This window comes from Ostreococcus lucimarinus, chromosome 15 (genome assembly GCF_000092065.1).
Source record: "Ostreococcus lucimarinus CCE9901 chromosome 15, complete sequence".
Classification (NCBI taxonomy): domain Eukaryota; kingdom Viridiplantae; phylum Chlorophyta; class Mamiellophyceae; order Mamiellales; family Bathycoccaceae; genus Ostreococcus; species Ostreococcus sp. 'lucimarinus'.
This window is the reverse complement of record NC_009369.1, coordinates 58,684-81,648: the sequence shown is the minus strand read 5'-3', so window position 1 is coordinate 81,648 and position 22,965 is coordinate 58,684. Positions and strand designations below refer to the sequence as shown.

At 63.2% G+C, this 22,965-nt stretch overlaps 14 protein-coding genes across 14 annotated transcripts; 10 read left to right on the top strand and 4 right to left on the bottom strand.

The window, feature by feature from the left end:
* Positions 1–312: 312 nt before the first annotated feature.
* Positions 313–1,599, bottom strand: ZEP (zeaxanthin epoxidase (ABA1) (NPQ2); the record flags this gene model as incomplete). Its single annotated transcript, XM_001421527.1, has 1 exon — positions 313–1,599. A coding segment is annotated over one exon (1,287 nt), but the record flags the coding sequence as incomplete, so codon positions are not given.
* Positions 1,600–2,293: 694 nt separating this feature from the next.
* Positions 2,294–3,421, top strand: VDE (violaxanthin de-epoxidase, chloroplast precursor; the record flags this gene model as incomplete). The annotated part of the gene is made up of 1 exon (XM_001421667.1): positions 2,294–3,421. The coding sequence occupies one exon, from the start codon at positions 2,294–2,296 to the stop codon at positions 3,419–3,421; it is 1,128 nt and encodes a 375-aa protein (XP_001421704.1).
* Positions 3,422–3,780: 359 nt separating this feature from the next.
* Positions 3,781–4,170, top strand: psbW (psbW, PSII-W, photosystem II polypeptide; the record flags this gene model as incomplete). The annotated part of the gene is made up of 1 exon (XM_001421666.1): positions 3,781–4,170. The coding sequence occupies one exon, from the start codon at positions 3,781–3,783 to the stop codon at positions 4,168–4,170; it is 390 nt and encodes a 129-aa protein (XP_001421703.1).
* A 202-nt stretch (positions 4,171–4,372) lies between these two features.
* On the top strand, positions 4,373–5,093 carry OSTLU_40654 (predicted protein; the record flags this gene model as incomplete). Its single annotated transcript, XM_001421665.1, has 2 exons — positions 4,373–4,483; positions 4,599–5,093. 2 exons carry the CDS (start codon positions 4,373–4,375, stop codon positions 5,091–5,093), a joined length of 606 nt encoding a protein of 201 aa, XP_001421702.1.
* Positions 5,094–5,174: 81 nt separating this feature from the next.
* On the bottom strand, positions 5,175–6,380 carry OSTLU_18276 (predicted protein; the record flags this gene model as incomplete). The annotated part of the gene is made up of 1 exon (XM_001421526.1): positions 5,175–6,380. The coding sequence occupies one exon, from the start codon at positions 6,378–6,380 to the stop codon at positions 5,175–5,177; it is 1,206 nt and encodes a 401-aa protein (XP_001421563.1).
* A 530-nt stretch (positions 6,381–6,910) lies between these two features.
* OSTLU_18275 (predicted protein) lies at positions 6,911–8,158 on the top strand (the record flags this gene model as incomplete). Its single annotated transcript, XM_001421664.1, has 1 exon — positions 6,911–8,158. One exon carries the CDS (start codon positions 6,911–6,913, stop codon positions 8,156–8,158), a length of 1,248 nt encoding a protein of 415 aa, XP_001421701.1.
* Positions 8,159–8,236: 78 nt separating this feature from the next.
* Positions 8,237–9,367, top strand: OSTLU_89244 (predicted protein; the record flags this gene model as incomplete). Its single annotated transcript, XM_001421663.1, has 1 exon — positions 8,237–9,367. One exon carries the CDS (start codon positions 8,237–8,239, stop codon positions 9,365–9,367), a length of 1,131 nt encoding a protein of 376 aa, XP_001421700.1.
* Positions 9,368–9,558: 191 nt separating this feature from the next.
* OSTLU_89243 (predicted protein) lies at positions 9,559–11,496 on the top strand (the record flags this gene model as incomplete). The annotated part of the gene is made up of 1 exon (XM_001421662.1): positions 9,559–11,496. A coding segment is annotated over one exon (1,938 nt), but the record flags the coding sequence as incomplete, so codon positions are not given.
* Positions 11,497–11,832: 336 nt separating this feature from the next.
* OSTLU_40725 (predicted protein) lies at positions 11,833–12,711 on the top strand (the record flags this gene model as incomplete). Its single annotated transcript, XM_001421661.1, has 1 exon — positions 11,833–12,711. A coding segment is annotated over one exon (879 nt), but the record flags the coding sequence as incomplete, so codon positions are not given.
* A 2,373-nt stretch (positions 12,712–15,084) lies between these two features.
* AOX5 (Amine oxidase) lies at positions 15,085–16,770 on the top strand. Its single transcript, XM_001421660.1, has one exon. It carries the CDS (start codon positions 15,086–15,088, stop codon positions 16,742–16,744), a length of 1,659 nt encoding a protein of 552 aa, XP_001421697.1. The 5' UTR covers position 15,085; the 3' UTR covers positions 16,745–16,770.
* A 151-nt stretch (positions 16,771–16,921) lies between these two features.
* OSTLU_5621 (predicted protein) lies at positions 16,922–17,890 on the bottom strand (the record flags this gene model as incomplete). The annotated part of the gene is made up of 1 exon (XM_001421525.1): positions 16,922–17,890. A coding segment is annotated over one exon (969 nt), but the record flags the coding sequence as incomplete, so codon positions are not given.
* Positions 17,891–18,634: 744 nt separating this feature from the next.
* OSTLU_18270 (predicted protein) lies at positions 18,635–19,699 on the top strand (the record flags this gene model as incomplete). The annotated part of the gene is made up of 1 exon (XM_001421659.1): positions 18,635–19,699. One exon carries the CDS (start codon positions 18,635–18,637, stop codon positions 19,697–19,699), a length of 1,065 nt encoding a protein of 354 aa, XP_001421696.1.
* Positions 19,700–19,746: 47 nt separating this feature from the next.
* Positions 19,747–20,649, bottom strand: OSTLU_40454 (predicted protein; the record flags this gene model as incomplete). The annotated part of the gene is made up of 1 exon (XM_001421524.1): positions 19,747–20,649. One exon carries the CDS (start codon positions 20,647–20,649, stop codon positions 19,747–19,749), a length of 903 nt encoding a protein of 300 aa, XP_001421561.1.
* Positions 20,650–21,169: 520 nt separating this feature from the next.
* Positions 21,170–22,888, top strand: OSTLU_40662 (predicted protein; the record flags this gene model as incomplete). Its single annotated transcript, XM_001421658.1, has 1 exon — positions 21,170–22,888. One exon carries the CDS (start codon positions 21,170–21,172, stop codon positions 22,886–22,888), a length of 1,719 nt encoding a protein of 572 aa, XP_001421695.1.
* Positions 22,889–22,965: the final 77 nt, after the last annotated feature.

Here is a 22,965-nt window from a genome sequence, read left to right as displayed (position 1 = left end):
TAGTTCAGTACGGTAAATGTCTTTGTTCGTGAATTCAGACGTTCTTCAACGTGAGATGGTGACGTTTGATGGTACAGCGGCGGTGGTGTGGGTTGAGTCGACGCGAGGCGTCGCTCTTCGTCGGCGGCGAATCGATGGATCGATCGCGCCGGTGCGTGGCGATCACTTGGCGAAACCGGGAATGCCACGCATCTTGAAATCTTCGGCGGTCAAGTCTCGAAGAGGGGCGGAGATGCCCGGGACTTGGGAGCGCGGAACGCGATCCTTGCCGTTGCCCGTCGACGCGCCGCCCAAGACGCCGGGCAAGCCGTAACCGGCGCCGACGTACTCTAAAATGATGGGCATGGTGCCGATGAGCGCGATTTGACCGATCACTGAGCCAGGGTGCGGAATCTTCGCCTTGGCGACGGTGTTCCACATGTTTTTGACCGGCTCGGGGTACCAGTCGTACGGTTCGTCGCCGAGGTGTCGTCGGTAAAACGTATTCATCAACGACGAGAATCGCGACAAGCCGTGAATGGAGGCCGTGCGCAAGAATCGACGAGACGCGTACGCCATCAACGCGTTCTGCACGCCCTTGCCGCCCTCGCACTTGGAAAGCTCATCCGCCAAGACGTACGCGCTCTCGATGGCTTGGCCGCCGCCTTGGCCGAGGTTCGGTTGCACCGCGTGCGCGGAATCGCCGAGCAACGCCATGCGACCGTCGACCCAGCGAGGATCGGGGAGAATATCGTTCACGTCGCGGCGCTCGACGTCTTCCGGTCGCGTGCACTCGAGACGCTCCATGACCGCCGGCGCCCAGCCGCTGAAGCGGTCCATGAGCATCTCGCGATAGTTTTCCCACTTTTCGCACTTGGCGAACTCGTCGTCCCCGCCCGGAGGCACTTCCAAGAAGGCATAGTACTGCTGTTCGCCGTTCCCGACGTCCGACGAGACGAAGTATTGCTTCGGACCGAGGAAGACTTGGTAGCCGACCTTGTTCGGGTCCGTGTGCTGGGGCTCTCGATGCGGCTGCGAGTACTTGCACACCGCCGTGTACACCGCGTAGCCCGCGTACGCGAGCGGCGGCTTCTCCGGATCCGCGCCGCGCATCTGCGCCCGAAGCTTGGACCGAATCCCATCCGCCCCGATCAGCACGTCTCCCTCGAACTCTCGTCCGTCCGTGAGCGTCGCCACCACCTTTTCGCCCCTGTGTTCGTACCTCTCCACCACCGTCCCCATCTCGATGTTCTCCGCCCCGACCCCGTTCGACAGTATGTCCAGCAGTTCGAACCTCGACAGCACCAGCGTCAGCGGCAATCCATTATCATGGCACGGTTTTCTCGTGTCGAACCGATAGAACCACTCCCCGCTCACGCCGTCCAGCAACCCGTTGACGCGATCGCCCGTGATCGTCCCCTTCGCCGTCACCGCCTCCGCCATCGCGGGATCGATCGAATCCAGCGCTCCCTGCGCGTTGCACTGCAGCTGAATCGGTCCACCGAACGGTTCGTACTTTTTCACCTTCTCGAACACCCTGACCTCCATGCCCTTGCGTCGGCACGCCGCCGCCGCGACGAGCCCCGCGATCCCGCCGCCGGCGACCAGCACCTTGGGCTTCGTCGCGTCGATCGCGACGTCGTCCGAGACCGCGCGCGCGCGCGCGAGTCCGCGCGGCGCTCGCGCGCGGTCGCGCGGTCGCGCGCGCGCGACGATCGCGCGCGGCGCGCGCGCGGGACGCGACGCCGCGGTCGAGCGCACCGCGCGCGGGGACGGCGCCGGCGTCGCGCGCGCGGCGGTCGCGCGCGACGGCGCGACGGTCGAGCGCATGGCGCGTGCGACGAGCCGTCGCGACGCGCGCGCTCGGCGCGAGCGACGACGGCGCGCGCGCGTGTGCGGCGATCGCGGGTCGTCTTATCCGTTCGCGGCGACGCGCGCGGCGCCGCAAAACGCGCCGCGAGCGCGCGAGACGCCGCGAGCGCGCGCGGGAACGCGCGAGCGCGCGCGCGAGGCGCGTCGGCGCGCCGAAAGGGTCGAACGCGGCGCGAGGACGCGAGGGACGAGGCGAATGGCGACGGTCGCGGCGATGCGGGCGATCGACGGCGCGATGTTTTCGCGGTCGCGCGCGGCGAGCGCGCGATCGGCGAGCGCGCGGAAGGGGTCGAAGGCGCGCGCGGTGACGCGGACGCCGATCTCGCGGGCGCGCGCGGCGATGCGGGACGACGGCGCGCGGGACGACGGGACGACGGCGCTGGGCGACGTCGCGCGAGGCGCGGCGAGCGCGCTCGCCGCCGTCGCGATCGCGGCGTCGGCGATGACGGTGGCGCCGGGAAGCGCGCTGGCGGTGAGCGCGGCGAAGCAGGCGGAGATGAAGGACACGGGGGCGTGTTTGTTGCAAAACTGCGGGAAGGAGCTCGCGAAGTGCGTGACGGATGAAAAGTGTTTGGAAGATTTGGTGTGCCTGCAGGGATGCTTCGGACAGCCGGACGAGGGGGACTGTCAGATTCGATGCGGTGATTTGTACGCCTCGCAAGCGGTCGGGACGTTCAACACGTGCGCGGTGACGGAGAAGTCGTGCGTGGCGCAGCGAAAGGACGACGGAACGTATCCTGTGCCGCCGTTCGACGCGCTCGCGGATGGATTCACGATCGACACCATGGTGAAGGAAAAGCGCTGGTACATCGTCGCCGGATTGAATAAGGACTTTGACACCTTCGATTGCCAAGAACACTTTTTCGACAAAGGAGACGATGGGAAGATGTACATTAAGATTAACTGGCGCGTGAACCGGCCGAATGGGCAATTCTACGAACGCAACGACGTGCAGAGATTTTACCAAGAACCCGACGGTAAAGCCATCTTGCACAACAACGGGAACGTGATGTTGCACTATCAAGACGATTGGTACATCCCCGCGTACAAGGAAGGGGAGTGGGTGTACATTTACTATCGCGGTACCAACGACGCGTGGGACGGATACGGCGGCGCCACGGTGTACGCGACGACGCCCGATCTCAAGCCAGAGTGGATCCCCGATCTCGAAGCCGCGTCCAAAAAGGTGGGCGTGAAGTGGAGCGACTTCGTCATCACCGATAATTCGTGCAAGCCCGCCCCCGAGCTCAAGCTCACCAAGCCGACGGATCTCGACACCCTCGTCGACGACGCCGAGGTGATCGAAAAAGACATCGAAAAAGACGTCAAACGGATCGAATCCTTCTTCACCACCGAGGCCGTGACTCTGGAAGAGAAGCTTCGACGGCTCGAGAGCGGTCTCGTCAACTCCGGTCCGGGCCGTCCCGCCGGTTTCGTCACAAAGGATGATAAAAACTCGACGCTCACCAAAAAGGAACAGCGACAGCTCGAAAAGGTGGCCAAGCGTCTGGACAAGCTTCAAGATAATTTCAGAGACGACGCCGGCGTCGTCGACGGGCGCAACGACTAGCGAGCGCATCGACGACGATCGACTCACGCAATTTCGCGCGCACGCGCACATTCATTTCAATATCACTTCGCCGCGACGCCACGCGCCGAGACGCCTCTGGATAACGCGCCCACTCGCCGCACATCGACGCGCGCGCTCGCACGACCGCCGATCTCGCCCGCGAAGCGCAGTCTTCGCGACCGACCTTCCGCGCGCGCACACGGCCCGCGAAACCGCCGCACGACCGCTCGCGCGCGCCGCACGACCGTCGAAACGACCGTCGACGTCACGCAACTTTGTCCCATTCGCCGCGAACGAACCGCGCGATGCACGCGCAAACGCTCGCCTCTCGGGCGATGATCGCCCACAGACCGTCCACGATGAACCGCGGCGTCGCGCGCGCGACTCGCGCGTCGCGCGCGGTGACGCGCGCGGGGACGACGTCGATTCAGTTCGTCAAGGGTCAAAACGAAACCTCGGTCCCCGAAGTGAAACTCACGCGAAGCAAGGACGGCTCCAACGGCACGGCGTTCTTCATCTTCGCCGAACCGGATGTGTTTGAAAACGGTCAAGGTGACATCACGGGGATGTTCCTGAACGACGAGGAGGGAGAGATGAGCACGGTGGACGTCAACGCGAAGTTCATCAACGGTAAACCGAGCGGCATCGAGGCGCGATACGTGATGAAGACGGAGAGAGATTGGGACAGATTCATGCGATTCATGGCGCGTTACGCCGAGGATAACGGTCTCGGCTTCGCCAAGAAGTAAACTAGCGCGAGCTTTGAGTTTGTGATGATTTCGTCGATTTGAGAAGCGCGCGCCGCCGCGCGCCACAACGCGCCTCGCTCGGCGCATGCGCGTCGGTTCGACCGATCGATCGCGAGCGCCCACGACGTCGACGACGCGCATAACTCGAACCCTCGCGCGCATCGCGCGTCTCTCGCGCGCTCATAGTCGCGCGCGCGTCGTCATGTCGCGCTCGACGACGCGACTCGGGCTCACCGGCTCCATAGGCATGGGCAAGTCCACCGTCGCCGCCATGTTTCGCGACCTCGGTGTGGCCGTCATGGACGCCGACGCGGTGCGTCGAGCCTTCGCGCGTGCGCTCGCGTCGACGTCGCCCTTTCGCGACGCGTCGAAGACTCGAGAGAAGCCGCGCGCTGACCCAACCGTCCCGCTCGTCGTCCCGCGCGCAGGTCGTGTACGATTTATACGCCCCCGACGGCGCCGCCGTCGCCGTCGTGGCCGAGATGTTCGGTGATGGCGTCTTAGACGCCGCGACGGGGGCGATTGACCGCGCGAAGCTCGGGGCGATCGTCATCGGGGACGACGCGAAGATGCGCGCGCTCGAGTCGGCGGTGCACCCGCTGGTGGAACGCGCGAGAGAGGCGTTCGTCGAGGCGCACGCGAACGATGACGTGGTGGTGTTTGATATTCCGTTGTTGTACGAGAAAGAGTACGAGGCGAGCGTGGATGCGGTGTGCGTGGTGAGCACGGGAGACGAGGCGACGCAGCGGGCGCGCGTGTTGAAACGCGACGGGATGACGGAGGAGAAGTTTAATGGGATCGCGGCGCGTCAGATCCCGGACGCGGAGAAGAGGGCGAAGGCGGATTACGTGATCGATACGTCGTGCTCGTTGGCGCAGACGCGGGCGCGGGTGGAGGAGATTTTGAGTCTGGTGAAGTCGTAAAAGACGCTTCGTTCGGCGCGAGTGAAATGTAGTGTACATCGTAGAATTACAATCGCACGCGCCGTTCAACAACTTGACTGGTTATCCACCAGCATTATCCACCAGCATGGCGCGCTCCCAATGCTCTATGTCGTCCACCGCGCTGGGTGGTGGCGGTAAGACGAGGCCGCGGTTCGAGACTGGGGCGACGGCGTCTTCGACCGCCGCTGGGCGCAAACGATTGCCGTGAATCGCCTCCCAGCCACCGATATCGTCCACTGAATCGTGATCGATGAAGAAATCACCGGCGTTTAAAGTCTCAAAAAGCAACTCGTCGTCGTCGACGATCGCGTTGGATTCTCGCGGCGTCGACGCGTGAGCGGAAAACCAATGGTTTCGCGAAATTTCCGCTATTGTCGACGACACCGCGCGTTTAACCACATCGCCGCGGTGCGCGCCGTCTGTTACGGGTTGAACCATGTCTCGTGATTCAAAACTCTCCACGGACTCGCGGCGGCGATCGTTCGTGGAGGTGCGCAAAATTTGTGGCGGCGTTTGTCGCCGCGCGGGCGCGCGTTGCGGCGCCGTCGTCGTCGTCTCTTCTCCTTTCGCCACCGCCGAAGTGAGCGCACACAGTTGAGAAAATGGTCCCCAATTAGGCGGCGCGATCACGCCGCACTCTCGCGATTGGTGCGCGCACATGACCGAGACGGATCTCGTCAACAGTCGAATCGCTCGCTTGAGCCGCAGTCTGCTCTCGCGAACCGACGCGGGATCGCACGATCCTTCGACGACCGCGCGCGGTAGAAATAGCTCCAAACGCTCTGAATTCACGCCCGCGAAATCACGAACGTGAACCGTGCCTTTATTCTCCCACACCGACGAGTCGACGTCGTCCCACGCGCTCGTCGGCGCCCACACGTACGACTGCGACGCCGCGTGCGATCCTCTGTGCAATCGCGGCGCGTCGAGATACCGCGACGCGAGCGCGCTGAAATGCATCAAAGCCCCCAACCCGGCCGCGAGTTCGTGCGCGTCGAACCCTCGATCGTCGATCGCGTCCGGCACTCGCCACTCGCACGCGCGCACGCCTCGCGGCGCCTCGCGGCTCCCTCGTTCCTCATCGATCCTCACCGGCAGCAGCGCTCGCAGCCTCACCATCGCCCGTCGCGTCTCCAACGCCCTCGCCGCGCTCACCGCGCGAAACTCGTGCTCGACCTCGGCCATGGCGCACGGCACCTCCACCTCGAGCGCCGCGCGCTCGGCGTCCCGAAGCGTCGCGTACGCCTCCGCCTCCGTCGCCTCCATCGCCTCGATCCTCGTCCGCGCCGCCTCCAGCGCCGCTCGCTCGATCTTCAAAACCTCCCGCAGCGCGTCGATCTCGCGTCGCGCGTCCCCGACGCGCCGTCGTCGTCCCTCCTCGAGCGCCGTCGTCGTCGCCGCGTTCGACCGCGTCGTCGCGCTCGGTCGCGTCAGCGCCTCTCGCACCGCCTCGCGCGCGGCGTCTCGTCGCGCCCGCGCGTCCAGTAATTTCCCCCGCGCGTCCCGCGCGCGTCGAGCGCCGTCGTCGTCGTCGCATCGCGTCGTCGTCGTCGTCGCCATTCGAACGCGGTCGTTCGTTATCCAACCGTCATGAATGATTCCGATGATTCGCGTCGTGCGTCGCTCGCGCCGCGCGTTCGCGCGTCGCGCGTCGCGCGTCGTCCGTCCGCGCGCCCGCGCGCGCGTCCGTCGTCGCGCGCGACGCCTCGCGCGTCCCGCGGCGCGCGCTCGAGTGTCGAGATTTCAAAGATTTCAAATCTCCACATCGCGTCGCGTCGCGTCGTTTTCGACGCGCGATGCTCGCCGCGGCCGAGGCCGCGGCGCTCGCGGCGACGCGCGCGGTCCCGGACGTCGCCGCGCGCGCGCGACCGGCGCGAACGCCGCGCGCGACGTCGAAAGCGATTTCTGGATTTGAACTCGGCGCGAAGGCGATTCGTTTGGAGGGCGACGACGCGGTGAACGCGACGATCGTCGGCGCGCGGGCGCGAGACGACGGCCGAGGCGAGTACTTGGTCAGGTACGGCGGGTACCACCACCCGAGACGGGACGACGAGTGGGTCGACGCGGCGGCGCTGCGACCGCTCGACGCGACGGAAGCGCGGGAGAAACGGAAACGCGCGCGAGCGAACGGGGCGGTCGAGCAGGCGCGAGGGGGGAAGCGGAGGAAGGCGCCGGCGGCGACGCCGAACGAGACGGAGGCGGAGGCGAGGGAACGGCGGCGGTTGTGGAAGAATGAACAGAGTCACGTCTCGAAGCGAAGGATGCGGGAAAGGCGTTTGGCCGAGACGGCGAAGGCGAGCATCGCGCCGAAGCACCGGAAGGAAGGGCGAGTGGGAGGGGCGAAGACGACGGCGGCGACGGCGGCGCGCGCGAGCTCGAACGCGGCGCCGAGAGGCGCGAGCGCGAGACGCGGCGACGCCGCGCGCGCGGTCGCGAAGCGCGCGGTCGGGAAGAGCGCGGAGGCGCGCGGTGCGGCGAAGGCGCAGCCCTCGGCGGCGGATCCGGAGCTCACGGAGGAAGAGCGCGTCGCGAGGACGATTCGCGTCAACGTGCCGACGGCGCTGCGCAAGGCGCTCCTTCGCGACTACGAAGACTCGCGCGGCGTCGATCCGCGCGCGTACGTCGCCCCTCGAGTCAACGTCGCGAACATTCTGGACCGATTCGTCGCCGATCGCGCCGATCCGGCGAGGACGAAGACCTCCACGCAGCGAGTCACCGCCGCGCGCACGCGCGCCATCGTTCGAGGCTTTGAAGAGTCCTTCAACGCCGCGCTCGACGCGTCCTTGCTGTACAAGGACGAATGGCACAACCCCGTCTACGCGCGTCCGAGCGAGGCGTACGGCGCGACGCACCTCCTGCGCATGCTCAATCGACTGTCCACGATGTTCCCACCGGAATCATTCGCCGACGCCGACGCCGCCGTCGCCGTCGAGGCGCGCGCCAACGACCTCCTTCGATTCGTCGCGCAACGCGCCGAAGAATTCGGCGTCGTCGCTCCCGACGCCCCGCCCGCCCCGGGCACGCCCGATAACGTCGACGCTTAATATTAATCGCGCGATGTCCTTTGATCGCTCGCGCATCGCCCTTTCCCATCCATTCGAGCGTCCGACGCTGTCGGAAGCATGACTTTTTGTCAAAGTATCCCGGGCGTCGCGTCGCACTCCGCGCCTCGCGCCTCGCGTCGTCGCAGGCATGGGCAAACGCGCCAAGGGGAAGCATCGATTAGGTACGACGTCGTTCGCCGCGCGCGAGCCGCGCGCGACGCGCGAGCCGCGCGCGAGCCGCGCGCGAGTTGCGCCGCCGCCGCCGCCGCCGCAAACCGAATCGACGCCGCGTCGACGCGCGCGAGCGCCAGACTGACCCGCGAGCGCGCGAGATGCGCGCGATCGATCGCAGATAAGTACTACTACCTCGCCAAGGAGCAAGGGTTCCGCTCGCGCGCGGCGTTTAAGCTCGTGCAGTTGAACCGGAAGTATGACTTTTTGTCAAAGGCGCGCGCGTGCATGGATCTGTGCGCCGCGCCCGGTGGATGGCTGCAAGTGGCGCAGAAATACATGCCCATGAGCTCGACGATCGTGGGGGTGGATTTAGCGCCGATTCGACCGATTCGAGGGGTGACGACGCTGGTGGAGGATATCACGACGCAGAGCTGTCGCGCGGCGCTGAAACGCGTGACGCCGCAGGGATTAAAGTACGACGTGGTGATACACGATGGGGCGCCGAACGTCGGTGGGAACTTCGCGAAGGAGTCGTACACGCAGGCGGCGCTGACGTTGGATTCGTTGCGGCTGGCGACGGAGTTTTTGGGGCCGGGAGGGTGGTTCGTGACGAAGGTTTTCCGGAGCGTCGAGTATCACGCGTTGTTGTACGCGTTTCAACAGTTGTTTAAAAAGGTTGAGAGCACCAAGCCCGTGGCGTCGCGCGGAACCTCGGCTGAAATTTACGTGGTGTGTAGTGGGTACCTGGCGCCGACGAAGATTGATCCAAGATTATTGGATGCGAGGCATTTGTTTGCGGACACCGAGGCGGAGATTCAGCCGCTCGACGTCACGAAGGACAACGGCAAGCGAAAGCGGAATCGTAGCGGTTACGAAGACGGCGTGTCCACGCTGTACAAAGAATGCACGGCGGAAGAATTCATCGTGAACGAAAAGCCGGGAGAAATGCTTGGGAGTCATCACACGTTTATTTTGGACGGCAAGGTGCGTCGTCAAGAGCGCGACGTTTTTCTCGCGGCGATCGAAAGCTTATGAAGATACAGCTTCACAGTTTGTTTGAAGGGAGGTCAGAGCCCCTGCTGAAACAAACCTATAGTACAATGCCGTTTACCCATCTGAGGCTTTCGATCGCTCGTACTTTTGTGACTTTTTCTCTCTGGGATCCGACGACGACGACGACGACGACTGACCGATTTGACTTTTTCTCGACGCAGAATCGAAAAGGTTTGGAACCGCCCGAGGAAGGATGGATGGATCTCGACAATCACCCGACGACGACGGATGAAATTCGTTCGTTGATGAGCGATCTTGGTGTTTTAGGAAAGGCTGACTTCAAGCTCTTGCTTCGTTGGCGCATGACGATTCGTAAGCAAGCGGGACTCGAAAAGAAGAAGCACGCTCGCAAAGGCGGCAAACGCGGCGAAGACGACGACGAGGATTCCTCCGACGAGTCATCCGGCGAAGAAGAAGAAGCTGGCGATAGCGATGACGAAAACGCCGGCGATGAAAAGGATCAACTCTTGGACGAGATGAGCGAGTTGAAAAACTCGATGGATGCCCAAGCCAGACGAGACAAGAAGAAGAGGGCTAAAATCAAAGCCAAGGAGCGTCTTCGCGTCGCGAGAGGGTTGGCGAGCAGCGGCGAGGCGATCGTGGAGCAAGAGATGGATTTGTTCTCGCTCGCGCGCATCAAAACCAAAGGTGCGCTCGACGTCGTCTCCAAGGCGCCGACGCCGGGCATCGACGCCGCGCGCGATAGCGACGAGGAGCCAGAGGACGACTCGGACGCCGATTCCGACACCGAAGAGGACGAGCGAAGATTAGATAAAGAAGTCGATGACATGTGGGACATGTACAAGGCGCGTCGACAGAAAAAGGGTGAAAAGTTCACCGAGGCTAGCAAGGGTAGAGATAGGCGCACTGAACTCGGCGCGGGGGAGTTGGACGACGAAGACTCAAGCGACGAAGACGGAGACGACGACGACGCGAGCGACCCCGCGGACGACGAATTCAAGTCGGACAGCGACGAGCTCGAGTGGGACGACGCAGACGAGGACGAGGACGCGCCTAAAGGTAAAAAGTCCAAGTCGAAGAAAGATGCAAACCCGCTCGTCGTCGATCTCGGCACTAAGCAAAAGAAAAACGCCGTCAAGGCTGCGGACATGTGGTTCTCGAACGACTTGTTTGCGAGCGGAAAGAAGGCCAAGGCCGCGCCCGCGGAAGCTTTAGACAGCGATGAAGACGAGGAGGAAGTTCCAGTCAAATCGAGCAAGAAGGAGAAAAAGAAGAAAAAACAAGCGACCGAAGACGAAGAGGAAAATTTCGATGATCTCAGAGCCAAGGCAAAGGAAAAGAAAGCCAAGTCGGAGGCGAAGACGAAGGGATCGGGTCGCGGCGGAAAGGGCGCCGCGCGCGACGACACGTACGACGACGAATCCGATGAAGACACCACGCGGCAAAAGAGACGCAAAGCCGTCGATGGTGGCGATTTCGAAGTCGTCACTGCCGAGGCGGAACCGCCTACAGATAGCGACTCCGACGCGGAGGGCTACGGGTACGATTCCGAAGTCGACGAGCTCTCCGACGACACTCGGGCGCGAATCTTAGCTTTAGGGAAGAAGATGATTCGCAAGAAGGACCGCGAAGAACTCATCGAAGACGCGTACAACCGCTACGCCTTCGATGACGACGACGTGCCCGACTGGTTCGCTGAAGACGAGCGTCGCTTTATGAAGCCGATTCCGCAGTACACCGCCGCTGAGCTCGCCGAGGCCAAGGCGCAGCTCGCCGCGGTGAACACGCGCCCGATCAAGAAAGTCGCCGAAGCGAAATGGCGTAAGAAGAAACGCGCGGAGGCGAAGATTTCTCAAGCCCGAGTACGCGCCTCCGCCATCATCGAGCAAGACGACGTTCCCGACGTCAGCAAAGCCAAGGAAATCGAGCGCGTCTTCGCCAAGGCGCGCCGAGCGACAAGCGGCGCGATCAAAAAGCCTCGGAAAGTCGTCGTCGCTCGCAAGTATCATCGCGGCAACGCCGGCGGCCCGAGCGTCGACAAGCGTCAGCTCGCCGACGCACGCGGCGAACGCGCTTCCGCCAAGCGCGCCGGCAAGGGCGGCCGCGGCGGCAAAGGCGGCCGCGGCGGTCGCGGTCGCGGCAAGCGATGATCACCCGTCCCGCCCTCGCGCACCGTGTAACAACGCTTCTTTCTTCAGGCCGTTCCCACCGTCGCGCTCGCGTCTCGCGCGTTCACATCGATGGTGTCGCGCGGCGATTTGTCCCGCGGCGTCGATTTCAAAGAATACTCGAGCTGTCACCGCGACAATCTGCACTCGCGCGCGTTCCGCGCGCCGGGACCGACGCGCGACACCGCGAGACGTCGCCGACGCGTCAACGACGACTCGCGACGCGCTCGCGCGCGCGCGAATCGCCCCGCGCGCGCTCGTCGACGCTGAAATCGTAGTCGATCGCGTCGAATCTCGACGTCCCCCCGCGCGCGACCGATGGAAAACCCGACGACCGCGGCGTCGCCGACGACGCTCCGCGAGCGCAACGGCGACGCGAACGCCCCCGGTCGCGCGCCGCTTCGAAGCAAAACGACGCTGGATGATTACGTCATATTGCGACCGGTCGGTGAGGGATCGTTCGGGAAGGTGTTTCAGGCGCGGCAGCGATACAGCGGACGGGCGTGCGCGATGAAGTTTATCCCGAAACACGGGAAATCCGAGCGAGATTTGGTGAGCTTGCGAAGTGAGATCGATATCATGAAAACGCTCGATCATCCGAACGTGATCAAGATGCTGGACGCGTTCGAGACGAACATGGAGTTCGTCGTGGTGATGGAGTTTGCGCAAGGGGTGCTCTACGACGTGTTGGAACACGACGCGCGGTTGCCGGAGAAGGAGGTGCGGATGATCGCGCGGCAGCTCGTCGATGCGTTGTATTATTTGCACAGTAATCGGGTGATTCATAGAGATTTGAAGCCGCAGAACATATTGATCGGTACCGATCGGTGCGTCAAGGTGTGCGATTTTGGATTGGCGCGATCGATGAGCAAGTCGTCGTTGGTGATGACTTCTATCAAGGGAACGCCGTTGTACATGGCGCCCGAGCTCGTGCAGGAGCAACCGTACGATCATGCGGTAGATTTATGGAGCGTTGGGGTGATTTTATACGAGTTGTTCGTCGGGCAACCGCCGTTTTACACGACGTCTATTTATACGTTGATTCAGAAAATCGTCAAGGAGGACGTCAAGTGGCCGGACACGATGAGCCCGTCGTTTAAATCGTTTCTGCAAGGATTACTCAACAAGAAGCCGCAGCAGCGATTGAATTGGCCGTCCGTACTTGATCACCCGTTCGTGCGCAAGGACGGCGACGAGAGCGGTGATGAAGCGGCGCCCGACGCCATTGAGGATGACGTGTCGCCGAGGACGCCGTCAAGGCCGACAAGTGAACGCCAAAGACAGAGCACCATGGGTGCGGGGCGACGCGACGGGAGAGTCGCAGACGCGAATGGTACAATAACGGCGACGAGTATGGAAGACGTGAGCGAGGTTTTGCGCGAGTTGGAGAACACTGCGAGGCAGTCTGCGGAATCCGCGGCGGGTTTGAGACGCGACAGAGCGGCGTTGACCAAGCTCTTGGACACGCTTCAGCCGCAGACGTCGTATCGCAGCAAGTTTTTGCCGAGCTACATCTCGAACCGCACGCTTGCCTCAAAGAAAGTAGAAGCTAGGCCGACGAAAATGGCGGATATTGCGTCGGCTTTGAGGACGACGTTGGCGATGATGCGCGTGCCGCGCGCGACGCTGATGAGCGTCGGCGGTGGATCAACGGCGATGACGAAAGAAATGCCCGCGGCAGTCATCGCAGCGTGCACGACAGCGGCGAACGCGGTGGATCCACCGCAACCCGAATTATTGGCGCTGGCCATCAGTGTCGTATCCGCCATGGCGTCTCCCGACGGCCCGTCACCGTGGTGCGGACTCGGCTTGAACGGTTACTTGATATTTCTCGGCAAATTGCTCGGGTACACAAATCGAGACGTCGGCGAGACGGTAGCGACGACGGCGTCACGAGCGATTGCAGACGCCATAGAAAGCGCAAAAGCGCGAGGGTTGAGTGCCGAACTCGCAGCGACGCGCAGCGCTCTAGGGCCGCACAGTTCCAAGGGCGGCGGCGGTGTCACCGACGCGTTGTGTCAGGCATTGGCGAAGTCGTCTACGCAAGCGACAGCCACAGAGACGTGTCGGGCGTTGTTTGCGGCGACGGAAATTGGGCCATTGACCGCTTACGTCGCCGCGACGCTATCACTGAAGAAAGATGGCACGCAAAAGCTCATTAGGAGCGCGACGACGAAGACGCACTCGGCGAAATTGCTGAGACTCGTCGCCGACGCGAGCGACGACGTTCGAGCGCAGGCGATCGACGCGGACGGCGTGCGCATATTAGCCGCCATAGTCGTCGACGAAACCTCAAAGCGGACGATTACCTCTGATAACGCGAAATTAGCGGCGGCGGTGTTGTGCGCCATGGAGCCCCTGTTGAGCTCGCGCACGCGGCACCCCGTCGTGACCATGCTCGACGTCGGCGTGTGCGAGGCGCTGTGCTTGGCCCTCACGGCGTTCACCAAGGTTGGGAAGAAGATGAGCGGCGACGTCATTCACGACGTCACCCTTGTCCCGGCGTCGGAGCTTCTCCACCTGCCGTTCAAGTACATGCTTACGCCCGAAATGGACCCTGAAGCGACGGAGCGGGCGATGCGAAGATACCAAGGCATCTTGAGCGAACGCGGCGTCGTGAAAGCGCTCATCGCTCGCTTGAAGTCGTCTCCGCGAGAGATTTGGCCGGCACCGATCGCGCTCTTGAGTCGCTTAGTCATGGGTCCGAGCGTGTTCGCGAGCGAGTTCCTGGCAAACGGTGGTTTAGAGCCGACGCTGTGCTCAAAGATTCTCGATGGCGAACGCGGCAACGCGCAAATCGTCGTCGACTGGCTCATCGTCATCATGCAGTTGGCGCGCATGAAGAAGGAAAACTACCCCTTGATCGACGAAGCAGACGTTATCGAGCGCATCACGAATCTGCTGGATCATCACGACCCGAACGTGCGCGCGAGGGCGTGTAACGCCATCGGAAACGTGTGCCGCCACGACGACTTCTTTTACGAAGAATTCCGCGACGTCAAGACGCTGGAAAAGCTCATCGAGCGATGTGGTGATCGAGACCGAACGACGCGCAAGTTTGCAACGTTCGCGATTGGAAACGCAGCGTTTCATTCCGACGCTTTGTACGGCCCACTAACCGCCGCTGTGGATCCGCTCATGCACTTGCTCGACGCCACCGAGGAGGCGAAGACGCGCTCGAACGCGTGCGCCGCGCTCGGAAACTTGGTTCGCAATTCAGGCATTCTGTGCGATCTTATGGTGAACTCCGGCGCGCTCGACGCCATTATCAACTTGATGTCCACCCCATCCGAGGTCGTTGGCGACCCCTCGGCCGACGCCGAGGTGGTGAAGATCGCCGTGTACGCCCTCGGCAACGTCTGCCGCCATCGCGCGTGCCGCGAGCGCGTCGCGTCGAGAAAGTTGAAACCCATCCTCGACGACCTCGCGCGCCGCGGCGACGACACGTTAAAAAAGTACGTTCTCAGAGTCAAGAACAAGCTCACCCCCCCGAGCGCGGTGTCGTAGCCCAGCGACTCGATTGTATTATACGTCGCTCCCGTCCCGCCGCGTCCCGGCCGCACACGTCGCCATGCGCGCCGCCCTCGCGCCGCGTCCCATCCCCCTCTCCCGCGCGTCCGGCGCGCGCGCGCGCACCGCGACGCCTCGCACGCGATGCGCCGACTACCCCAAGCCCGACCTCGACGTCAAATCCAACGCCAACTTTCAAGAAGCCAAGGCGAAGAGCGCCAGGCTCGCGACGTTTCGCGCGCGCGTGCGACGCGACGACGCCCCGGAAAAGCCCACGGTGCTCGTCATCGGCGGCGGTCTCGCGGGCCTGAGCTGCGGTAAGTATCTCGCCGACGCGGGGTGCGCGCCCACGGTGATCGAACGAGGAAAGGCGCTGGGCGGCAAGGTGAGCGCGTGGCGAGACGACGACGGCGACTGGATCGAAACTGGATTGCACATTTTTTTCGGCGCGTATCCGAATGTGATGAATTTGTTTCGAGAGCTCGACATAGAGGATCGATTGCAGTGGAAGGAGCACGCGATGACGTTCGCGATGAAGGATTATCCCGGGGAGTTTACGAAGTTTTACTTTCCGCCGGCTTTGCCCGCGCCGCTCAATATGGGTTACGCGATTTTGTCGAACGATAAGATGTTGACGTGGAGCGAGAAATTGAGAACGGGCGCGCCGTTGGTGCCCATGTTGGTCGGGGGACAGGATTACATCGACGCCCAGGATGAGTTGTCGTGCGAGGAGTGGATGAAGAAGAATTTCATGCCAAAGCGAGTGCGCGACGAGCTGTTCATCGCCATGGGCAAGGCGTTGGATTTTATCGACGCTGATAAGCTCTCGATGACGGTCATTTTGACGGCGATGAATCGGTTCATCAACGAGACGCACGGGAGCAAGACTGCGTTTTTGGACGGAAACCAACCGGATAGGCTGTGCGCTCCCATGGCGGAGCACATCGAACGCGTGGGCGGCGGCAAAGTCATCACCGACGCGCCCATGCAAGAAATTCTCGTCGACGCCGACGGAAATGTGGAGGGGGTGAAGATGCGCGACGGTCAAATCATGACGGCGGACCATTACGTGTCCGCCATGCCCGTGGACGCGTTGAAATTAAAACTTCCCGACGTTTGGAAAGCGATGCCGTTTTTCAGGCAGTTGAACGAGCTCGAAGGCATCCCTGTCATCAACGTGCACCTCTGGTTCGACCGCAAGTTGCGCCCGTACGACGGTCTTGTGTTCAGTCGCTCGCCGTTGCTCAGCGTGTACGCGGACATGTCCGAATGCTGCGCAGAATATAAGGACGACGACCGCTCCATGCTCGAGCTCGTCTTCGCGCCGTGCGACAAACGCGCAGGCTCCGACGTGAACTGGATCGGCGCCAGCGACGAAGACATCGTCGCGGCGACGATGAAAGAGCTCGAAACGCTGTTCCCAGATGAGCTCGGCGCGGGTAAAGACGGCGCGTCGGGGGCCAAGCTTCGAAAGTTTGCAGTGGTGAAGACGCCACGCTCCGTGTACGCCGCGATTCCGGGACGAAACAAGTTCCGTCCGAGTCAACACACGCCGATCAAAAACTTTACCCTGGCGGGTGATTACACGTCGCAAAAGTTTCTCGGGTCCATGGAAGGCGCGGTGCTCTCCGGAAAACTCGCCGCCGAAGTCGTCGCCGAGACCTTCGCGGGCGTCGAGCCGACGACGCGCGTCAAGCCCGTGCACGAATCCGTGGCGTAGTGTATCATAGCTAGCACTTGCTTGTTGATTTATTTATTCATTTATGCATGCATTTGTCGGAATGTTGTGTTACAAGAAAAGACGCGCTCAGGCGTCGTCGGCGCCGCGCTCGGGTTCAAACGCGGCGCGTAGGGCGTCCTCAAGCACCGCCGCTGCGTCTTTCGCTTTGGGATCTGTTGATTTCGTCTCTTGAAACATTTTACCCAAGTACAGTAAAGCTTTCGCTCGACCCGCGCGACGAGACTGCGCGACGCTGGCGTCGTGAAGCACCTTGGAGCACACGTGTCGAAGCGTCGACTCGATGTCCACGCTCGAAGTCGACCAGAGCGCGTCGAGGACGTGCGGTAAGACGTCTCTTTGCTGTTTCGCCCTGAGCTCGTTCGCCTGCTGCTCGTTCGTGGCCTTTTGCACCTCTGCCTCCGAGCTTTGGACGGTAGAAAAGATGTTCACCCCCGCCTTGAGCGCCGAAAACTTATTCTTCCATTTGGATGCTTTTTGTTGCATCGTCACCCCGGTCGATCTCAAGCCGAGATCGAGCCACGTCCCCGTTCCCGCGAGTGGGTCGTGCAGGAACTTCTCCGCCTCCATCGCGTACACCCAGCCGATCTTTTGCACCATGATTTGCCCGAAGGACGCGTTGGCCAAAGTTTGCGCGACGGGGCGCATCGTCTCCACAAATTGCGCCGCGCGCTCTTTTTCGGTGCCCATCTTCGAGTCAATGTCCACGTACACGTCACACATCGCCGCGAGCTTGATCGCTAACCTCGCCTCGCGGCGTTTCTGCAGCAAATCCTGTTCGTCGCCGGTCAAATCCGTCCCCGCCATGGCGAGCGACGCGAGCTGTAACCTCCCCACGAACCCTTCCATTTGCTCGCTCCCGAACAACATGCCGAAAAACGCCGCTGGATTCACGATCGGAACGTCGCCCAGCGCGTCCTTCCCGCGCGCGTCGTACTTGCGTCGCAAACTTTCGTCGCTCAGCACCTGGTACGCCTCGCCGATTTCCTGAAACCGCGCCTTCGCCGTGGGATCGTTCGGATTCTTATCCGGATGCATCTTTCGCGCCAGAAGATAATATTTCCGTCGTATCTCCGCGCTCGTCGCCGTCGGCGACACCTCCAGGGCGTCGTAATACTCCGTCTCCCTCGCGCCCCCCCCGCTCGATCCCGCCGCCTCCTCGAGCATCCCTCCGATCCCCGGCCGCGCGCCTCGCGTCTCCGCCCGCCTCACCGCTCGCTCGAATATCGCCCCATCGCTCGTCTCCCCCAAAAACGCCCCATCGCGCGCCAGATCCTCCGCCACCCACTCTCGCGTCTTCCGATCGAATCGCTCGCCTCGCGCGCGCGCCGCCACCGCGCTCGGCGTATTCGCGGCGCCGCGCGCGATTTGCGCCACCCCCACGCTCGCCCCGACCACCGGCAGCACGATCGCGCTCGCGACGCCCAATCCGAGTCCCTTGACGAACCCTCGCGCGCCGTCCTCGCGCGCGCCGACGACGGGCGCCGTGAGCAGCGCGCCCGCGCCGAGCGCCACCGATTTCGCCGCGCTCTGCAATCCAGAGCTCAGACCGGCGCCGAGATCTTTCGGTCTGCGCGTGCTGAACACGTCGTCGACGCGCGGCGCGCGATCGTCGCGGTCGGTCGTCGTCGCGGGCGTCGTCAGCGCGCGCGACGCGTCGTCGCGCGCGGTATTCGCGTCGTCGCGCGGCATCATCGCGCGACGCGTCGAGACGCGATGCGACGCCACTCGATGGCGTCGCGCGGCGCGTCGCGGCGAGTGACGACGCCGACGCGACCGCGACGACGCGTGCGAAGATCGCGGGCGCGTGCGAGGGCGCGCGAGGGCGCGCGCGACGGCGCGAATGTCGCGAACGACGGCGATGCGCGCGCGATGATGCCGCGGCGGACGTTCGCGCTGTCGTGCGCGTCCGCGAGCGCGCTCGCGACGCGGAGAGACGCGAGCGCGAGCGATACGCTTCGCGCGCAGTACGCGGACGCGTTCGAGGCGCTGCGACGGAACGCGGCGACGACGACGGTGCCGATGACGCTCGAGCGCGGCGGCGCGTACGCCGTCGAGTGGACGCTGGGCGACGCGGCGAGGACGCTGCGAGGCGTCGTCGACACCGGGTCGCCGTTTCTGACGTCGCAGCGGCGAGGGTGCGACGCGAGCGGGGCGGGCGCGGGTTGGGGGTGCGTCGAGGCCGAGGACGTGCGGTTCGAGGCGTACGACGCGACGTTCGAGACGTACGGGCTGCAGGCGGACGGACGAACGTCGTGGTACGCGGGTAAGCGAGCGACGCTGGGGAGCTTGGAGTTTGAAGATTTGGTGTTCGGCGTCACGGATGACGTGCGAGGACGAGACGCGGCGCCGTTCGTGGGGTTGGTGAAGTACACGAATCGCGAACGGGGCATTCGACCGAGTTTCTTGCAACAGACGGACATCGCGAGCTTCGCGTTGGATTTCGAGCGCGAGACGCTGACGCTGAGTCGGGACTCGCTCGTCGATGAGAGCGAGATCGGGGTCTTGCGAACGGTGGATTTGCGCTCGATCGGGGCGCCGGTGTACCACTACGCGACGCCGTGCGACGAGCTGTGGATAAACGGCGAGCGGTTCGAGACGTCCAAGCCGATTTACGTCGTCTTCGACAGCGGCACCACGGGCATGCTCGTCGATCGGCAGTTGTACGAAGACAGCGATTTTCATCTCGGCACGTACCAGACGCACATGAAGTTCACGGACACGAACGGTGAGACAAAGTATTGCGGCTCGTCGCTGCGGACGTGCAAGCTGAGCGAGGATTGTTTATTCGTCGTCACCCCCATCGACGTTCCGTGGCCGGGCTGCGGGGACGATTTTCACATCGTCTTCGCTGGATTATCCGTCTTGCGAAATCAAGGCGCGTTAGTCGTCGACGCCGAGCGCGGTCTCGTGCGTTTAGGTAGACTAGTAGCGTGATAGTAGATGACGTTTGTTTCTTTATTAGATTTTGTTCTGCGCGGCGCTCACTTGACCCACTCCCCCATAGCGCCCTCTTTCAAGACGTCGATCATGTCGTACAACGTTTTTGGATCCTTCGCGTCCACCTTGCGCTTTAAGAACCCCACCGCGTCGACCGTACCTTCGGCGTAAATGCTTCGTCCGCACACGTTGTGCTGAAACTCAAACGAAACCGTGCCGTCCGCGCTCGTCAGGCGATAGGTGTGAAACGCGTGCCCCAACAAGTGTTCTTCGGGCACGCCCATCTTCCCCGTTTGGCTCTCCACGTCGCGCACGAGCTCGATATCGTTCAAATCGAACCCACACCCGAGATCGTTGAACGACGCCACGATGGCTTTCGCCGTGCCGCTCGTATCCTTTTTACTACTCTGGTGCGATTCCGTCACCGTCAGCGTGTACCCCTCGAACGCGCCGGGAAACTGTTCGGCCATCAATTTCATCGCCGCTTGAAACGCCACCACCTGCTTCCCCATCTGCGGCGCGATCACGGCGTAATTTCCGCTCTCCTTCACCTCTCGGAGCATGCGTTCGCGGTCACCCCCCGTCGTCCCCATCACGAACGGCACCCCGTGCTTCACGTACAGCGCCGCGTTCGAGTTCACGCTGTCCGGTTGCGTGTAATCCACCACGATGAACCCCGGATACTCCCGTTTCGCGCGTTCCAGCGTCTCTCCCGCGTCCTCCTCGCCGACGTCCACGCCTCGCACCTCCGTCCCCAGCACATCCGTCGTCGCCGCCGTCGCCCGCTTCGTCAGCGCGTACGGCACCAGCTCGAACCCCGCGCGCTTGACCACGCCGCACGCCGTCGCGTGTCCCATCTTTCCGCTCACCCCGTTCACCATCACGCGCGTCGTCGCGCCGTCCGCGCTCGCGCGCGTCGCGACGATCGCGCGCCCGCGCGCGCGCATCGCGCCGCCGTCGCCCCGCGCGCGCGCGATCGCGCGTCGTCCCGCGCCGCGCGCCGCGGACGCGCGCTCGAGCGCCGCGCCGCGCATCGCGCGCGCGCGCGCGCGTCGCCCGTCGTCGTGTGCGGCGCCGCGCGCGCGCGCGATCGATCGATCGATCGCTCGAGCGATCGATCGATCGACGGTCGAGGGTCGACGCGCGCGCGTCGAACCTCGCGCGACGATCGCGGCGTCGCGCGCGCGCGCGATCGATCGCGCGCGCCGACGCGGCGATCCCGGGTGTGTTCGCGCACAGACGCGACACGACGACGCGCGCGACCGCGGCGCGCGAGCCCGGACGCGAGCGAACGCGCGCGAGGCGTCGATCGAGCGAACCGAGCGCGCGCGGGGGCGAGACGAGGCGAGAGACGCGCGAGAGACGCGCGATCGTTCGCCGCCGCCGGATCGATCGGTGGCGCATTCGGAATTTGGAATCGAACGTCGGCGCGGCGAGGGCGACGGGACGCGCGAGAGGGCGATCGAGATGGGACTGAACGCGCGAAACTCGAGCGTGGATCCCATCGTGCACGATGACGCGCGAGGGGACGAGAAACGACGGCGGACGGTGGCCTTGGCGGGGCTGTCGAGCCAGCGAGCGCTGAGCGCGCTGGCGAGCAAAGGATCGGTCGGGGATTGGCGCGCGGCGCACGTGCTGGAGAACGGGGGGGAGGCGAGCGAGGACTATGCGTTTAACGACAGCGAGGCGGCGTTTCGGGCGAAAGACTCGCAGAGGATTGGGTTCAAGTCGAAGATCATCTGCACGCTCGGACCGGTGTCGCGAACGGTGGAGATTTTGGAGGAAATGTTGAGGGCGGGGATGTCGGTCGCGCGGTTCAACTTTTCGCACGGCTCGCACGAGTATCACCAGGAGACGTTGGATAATTTGCGCGCGGCGTGCGCGAACACGGGCGTCGATTGCGGGGTGCTGCTCGATACCAAGGGGCCGGAGATTCGCACCGGGATGCTCGCGTGCGGGGGACCGGTGATGCTCGAAGCGGGGAAGGAGATCGTGCTCACCACGGACTACGAGTTCAAGGGTAGCGCGGAAAAGCTCGCGGTGTCGTATCCGGACTTGGCCAAGGACGTCAAGCCCGGTTCGAAGATTTTGTGCGCCGACGGTTCCGTCACCTTCACCGTGCTCGAGTGCGACGTCGCCAAGGGCGAGGTGCGATGCCGCCTCGAAAACAGCGCCAAGCTCGGCGAGCGCAAGAACATGAACTTGCCGGGCGTCAACGTGAACTTGCCCACGATCACCGAGAAGGATCGCCACGATTTGATCGAGTGGGGGGTGAAGAACAACGTCGACTTCATCGCCGCCTCGTTCGTTCGCAAGGGAAGCGACGTCGAGTACATTCGCTCCGTTCTCGGCGACTTCGCGAATAAAGTTTCCATCATCTCCAAGGTTGAGAACATGGAGGGCTTAGATAACTTTAACGACATCGTCGAAAAGTCCGACGGCGTCATGGTCGCTCGCGGCGACTTGGGTATGGAGATTCGCATGGAACAAATATTCTTGGCGCAAAAGCGCATGATCAAGCGGTGCAACTTGGCGGGTAAGCCCGTCGTGACGGCGACGCAAATGTTGGAATCCATGACGGGTGCCCCGCGCCCGACGCGCGCGGAGGCCACGGACGTGGCCAACGCTATTCTCGACGGTACCGACGCCGTGATGCTCTCCGGGGAAACCGCCGCGGGCAACTACGCCATAGACGCGGTCAAGTGCATGGCGTCCATCTGTCGCGAAGCCGAAGCGTACGTCGATGACGTCGCGAGCTATTTCCAAATTCTCGAGCAGCAAGTGATCCCGCTCGGCATCACCGAAGCCTTGGCTTCGTCCGCCGTTCGTACCGCGCAAAAGGTGAACGCCGCGCTCATCGTTACGTTGTCTCGCACCGGTCACACGGCGCAAATGATCGCCAAGTATCGACCCGAGACTCGCATCGTGAACGTTTGCATCGAAGAGCCCGATCACCAAGGTCGCGCTCTTGACGTCGTGCACCGCTCGCTCATCACGCGCGGCCTCGTACCTCTCTTGGAGAACCCGGCGTGGCGCGGCGAGAGCGGCCACCCGCAAGAAGTCATGCGCAACGCCATCGTACACTGCCGCGACATTTTAGGTTTAGTGAAACCGGGCGACGCCATCGTCGGCGTCCATCGCATCATGGGCGAGGCCGTGCTTAAAGTCATCATCGTTCCCGAATAAATCAAGCACAATTAATAATTTTAAATCAGAAATCTTGCACCTCGTACAAAGCCGCGACGCCTCGAGACGGCCCAGGT

Coding starts and splice junctions, on each gene's coding strand:
- AOX5 (XM_001421660.1), top strand. CDS start 15,086: ATGCGCGCCGCCCTCGCGCCGCGTCCCATCCCCCTCTCCCGCGCGTCC.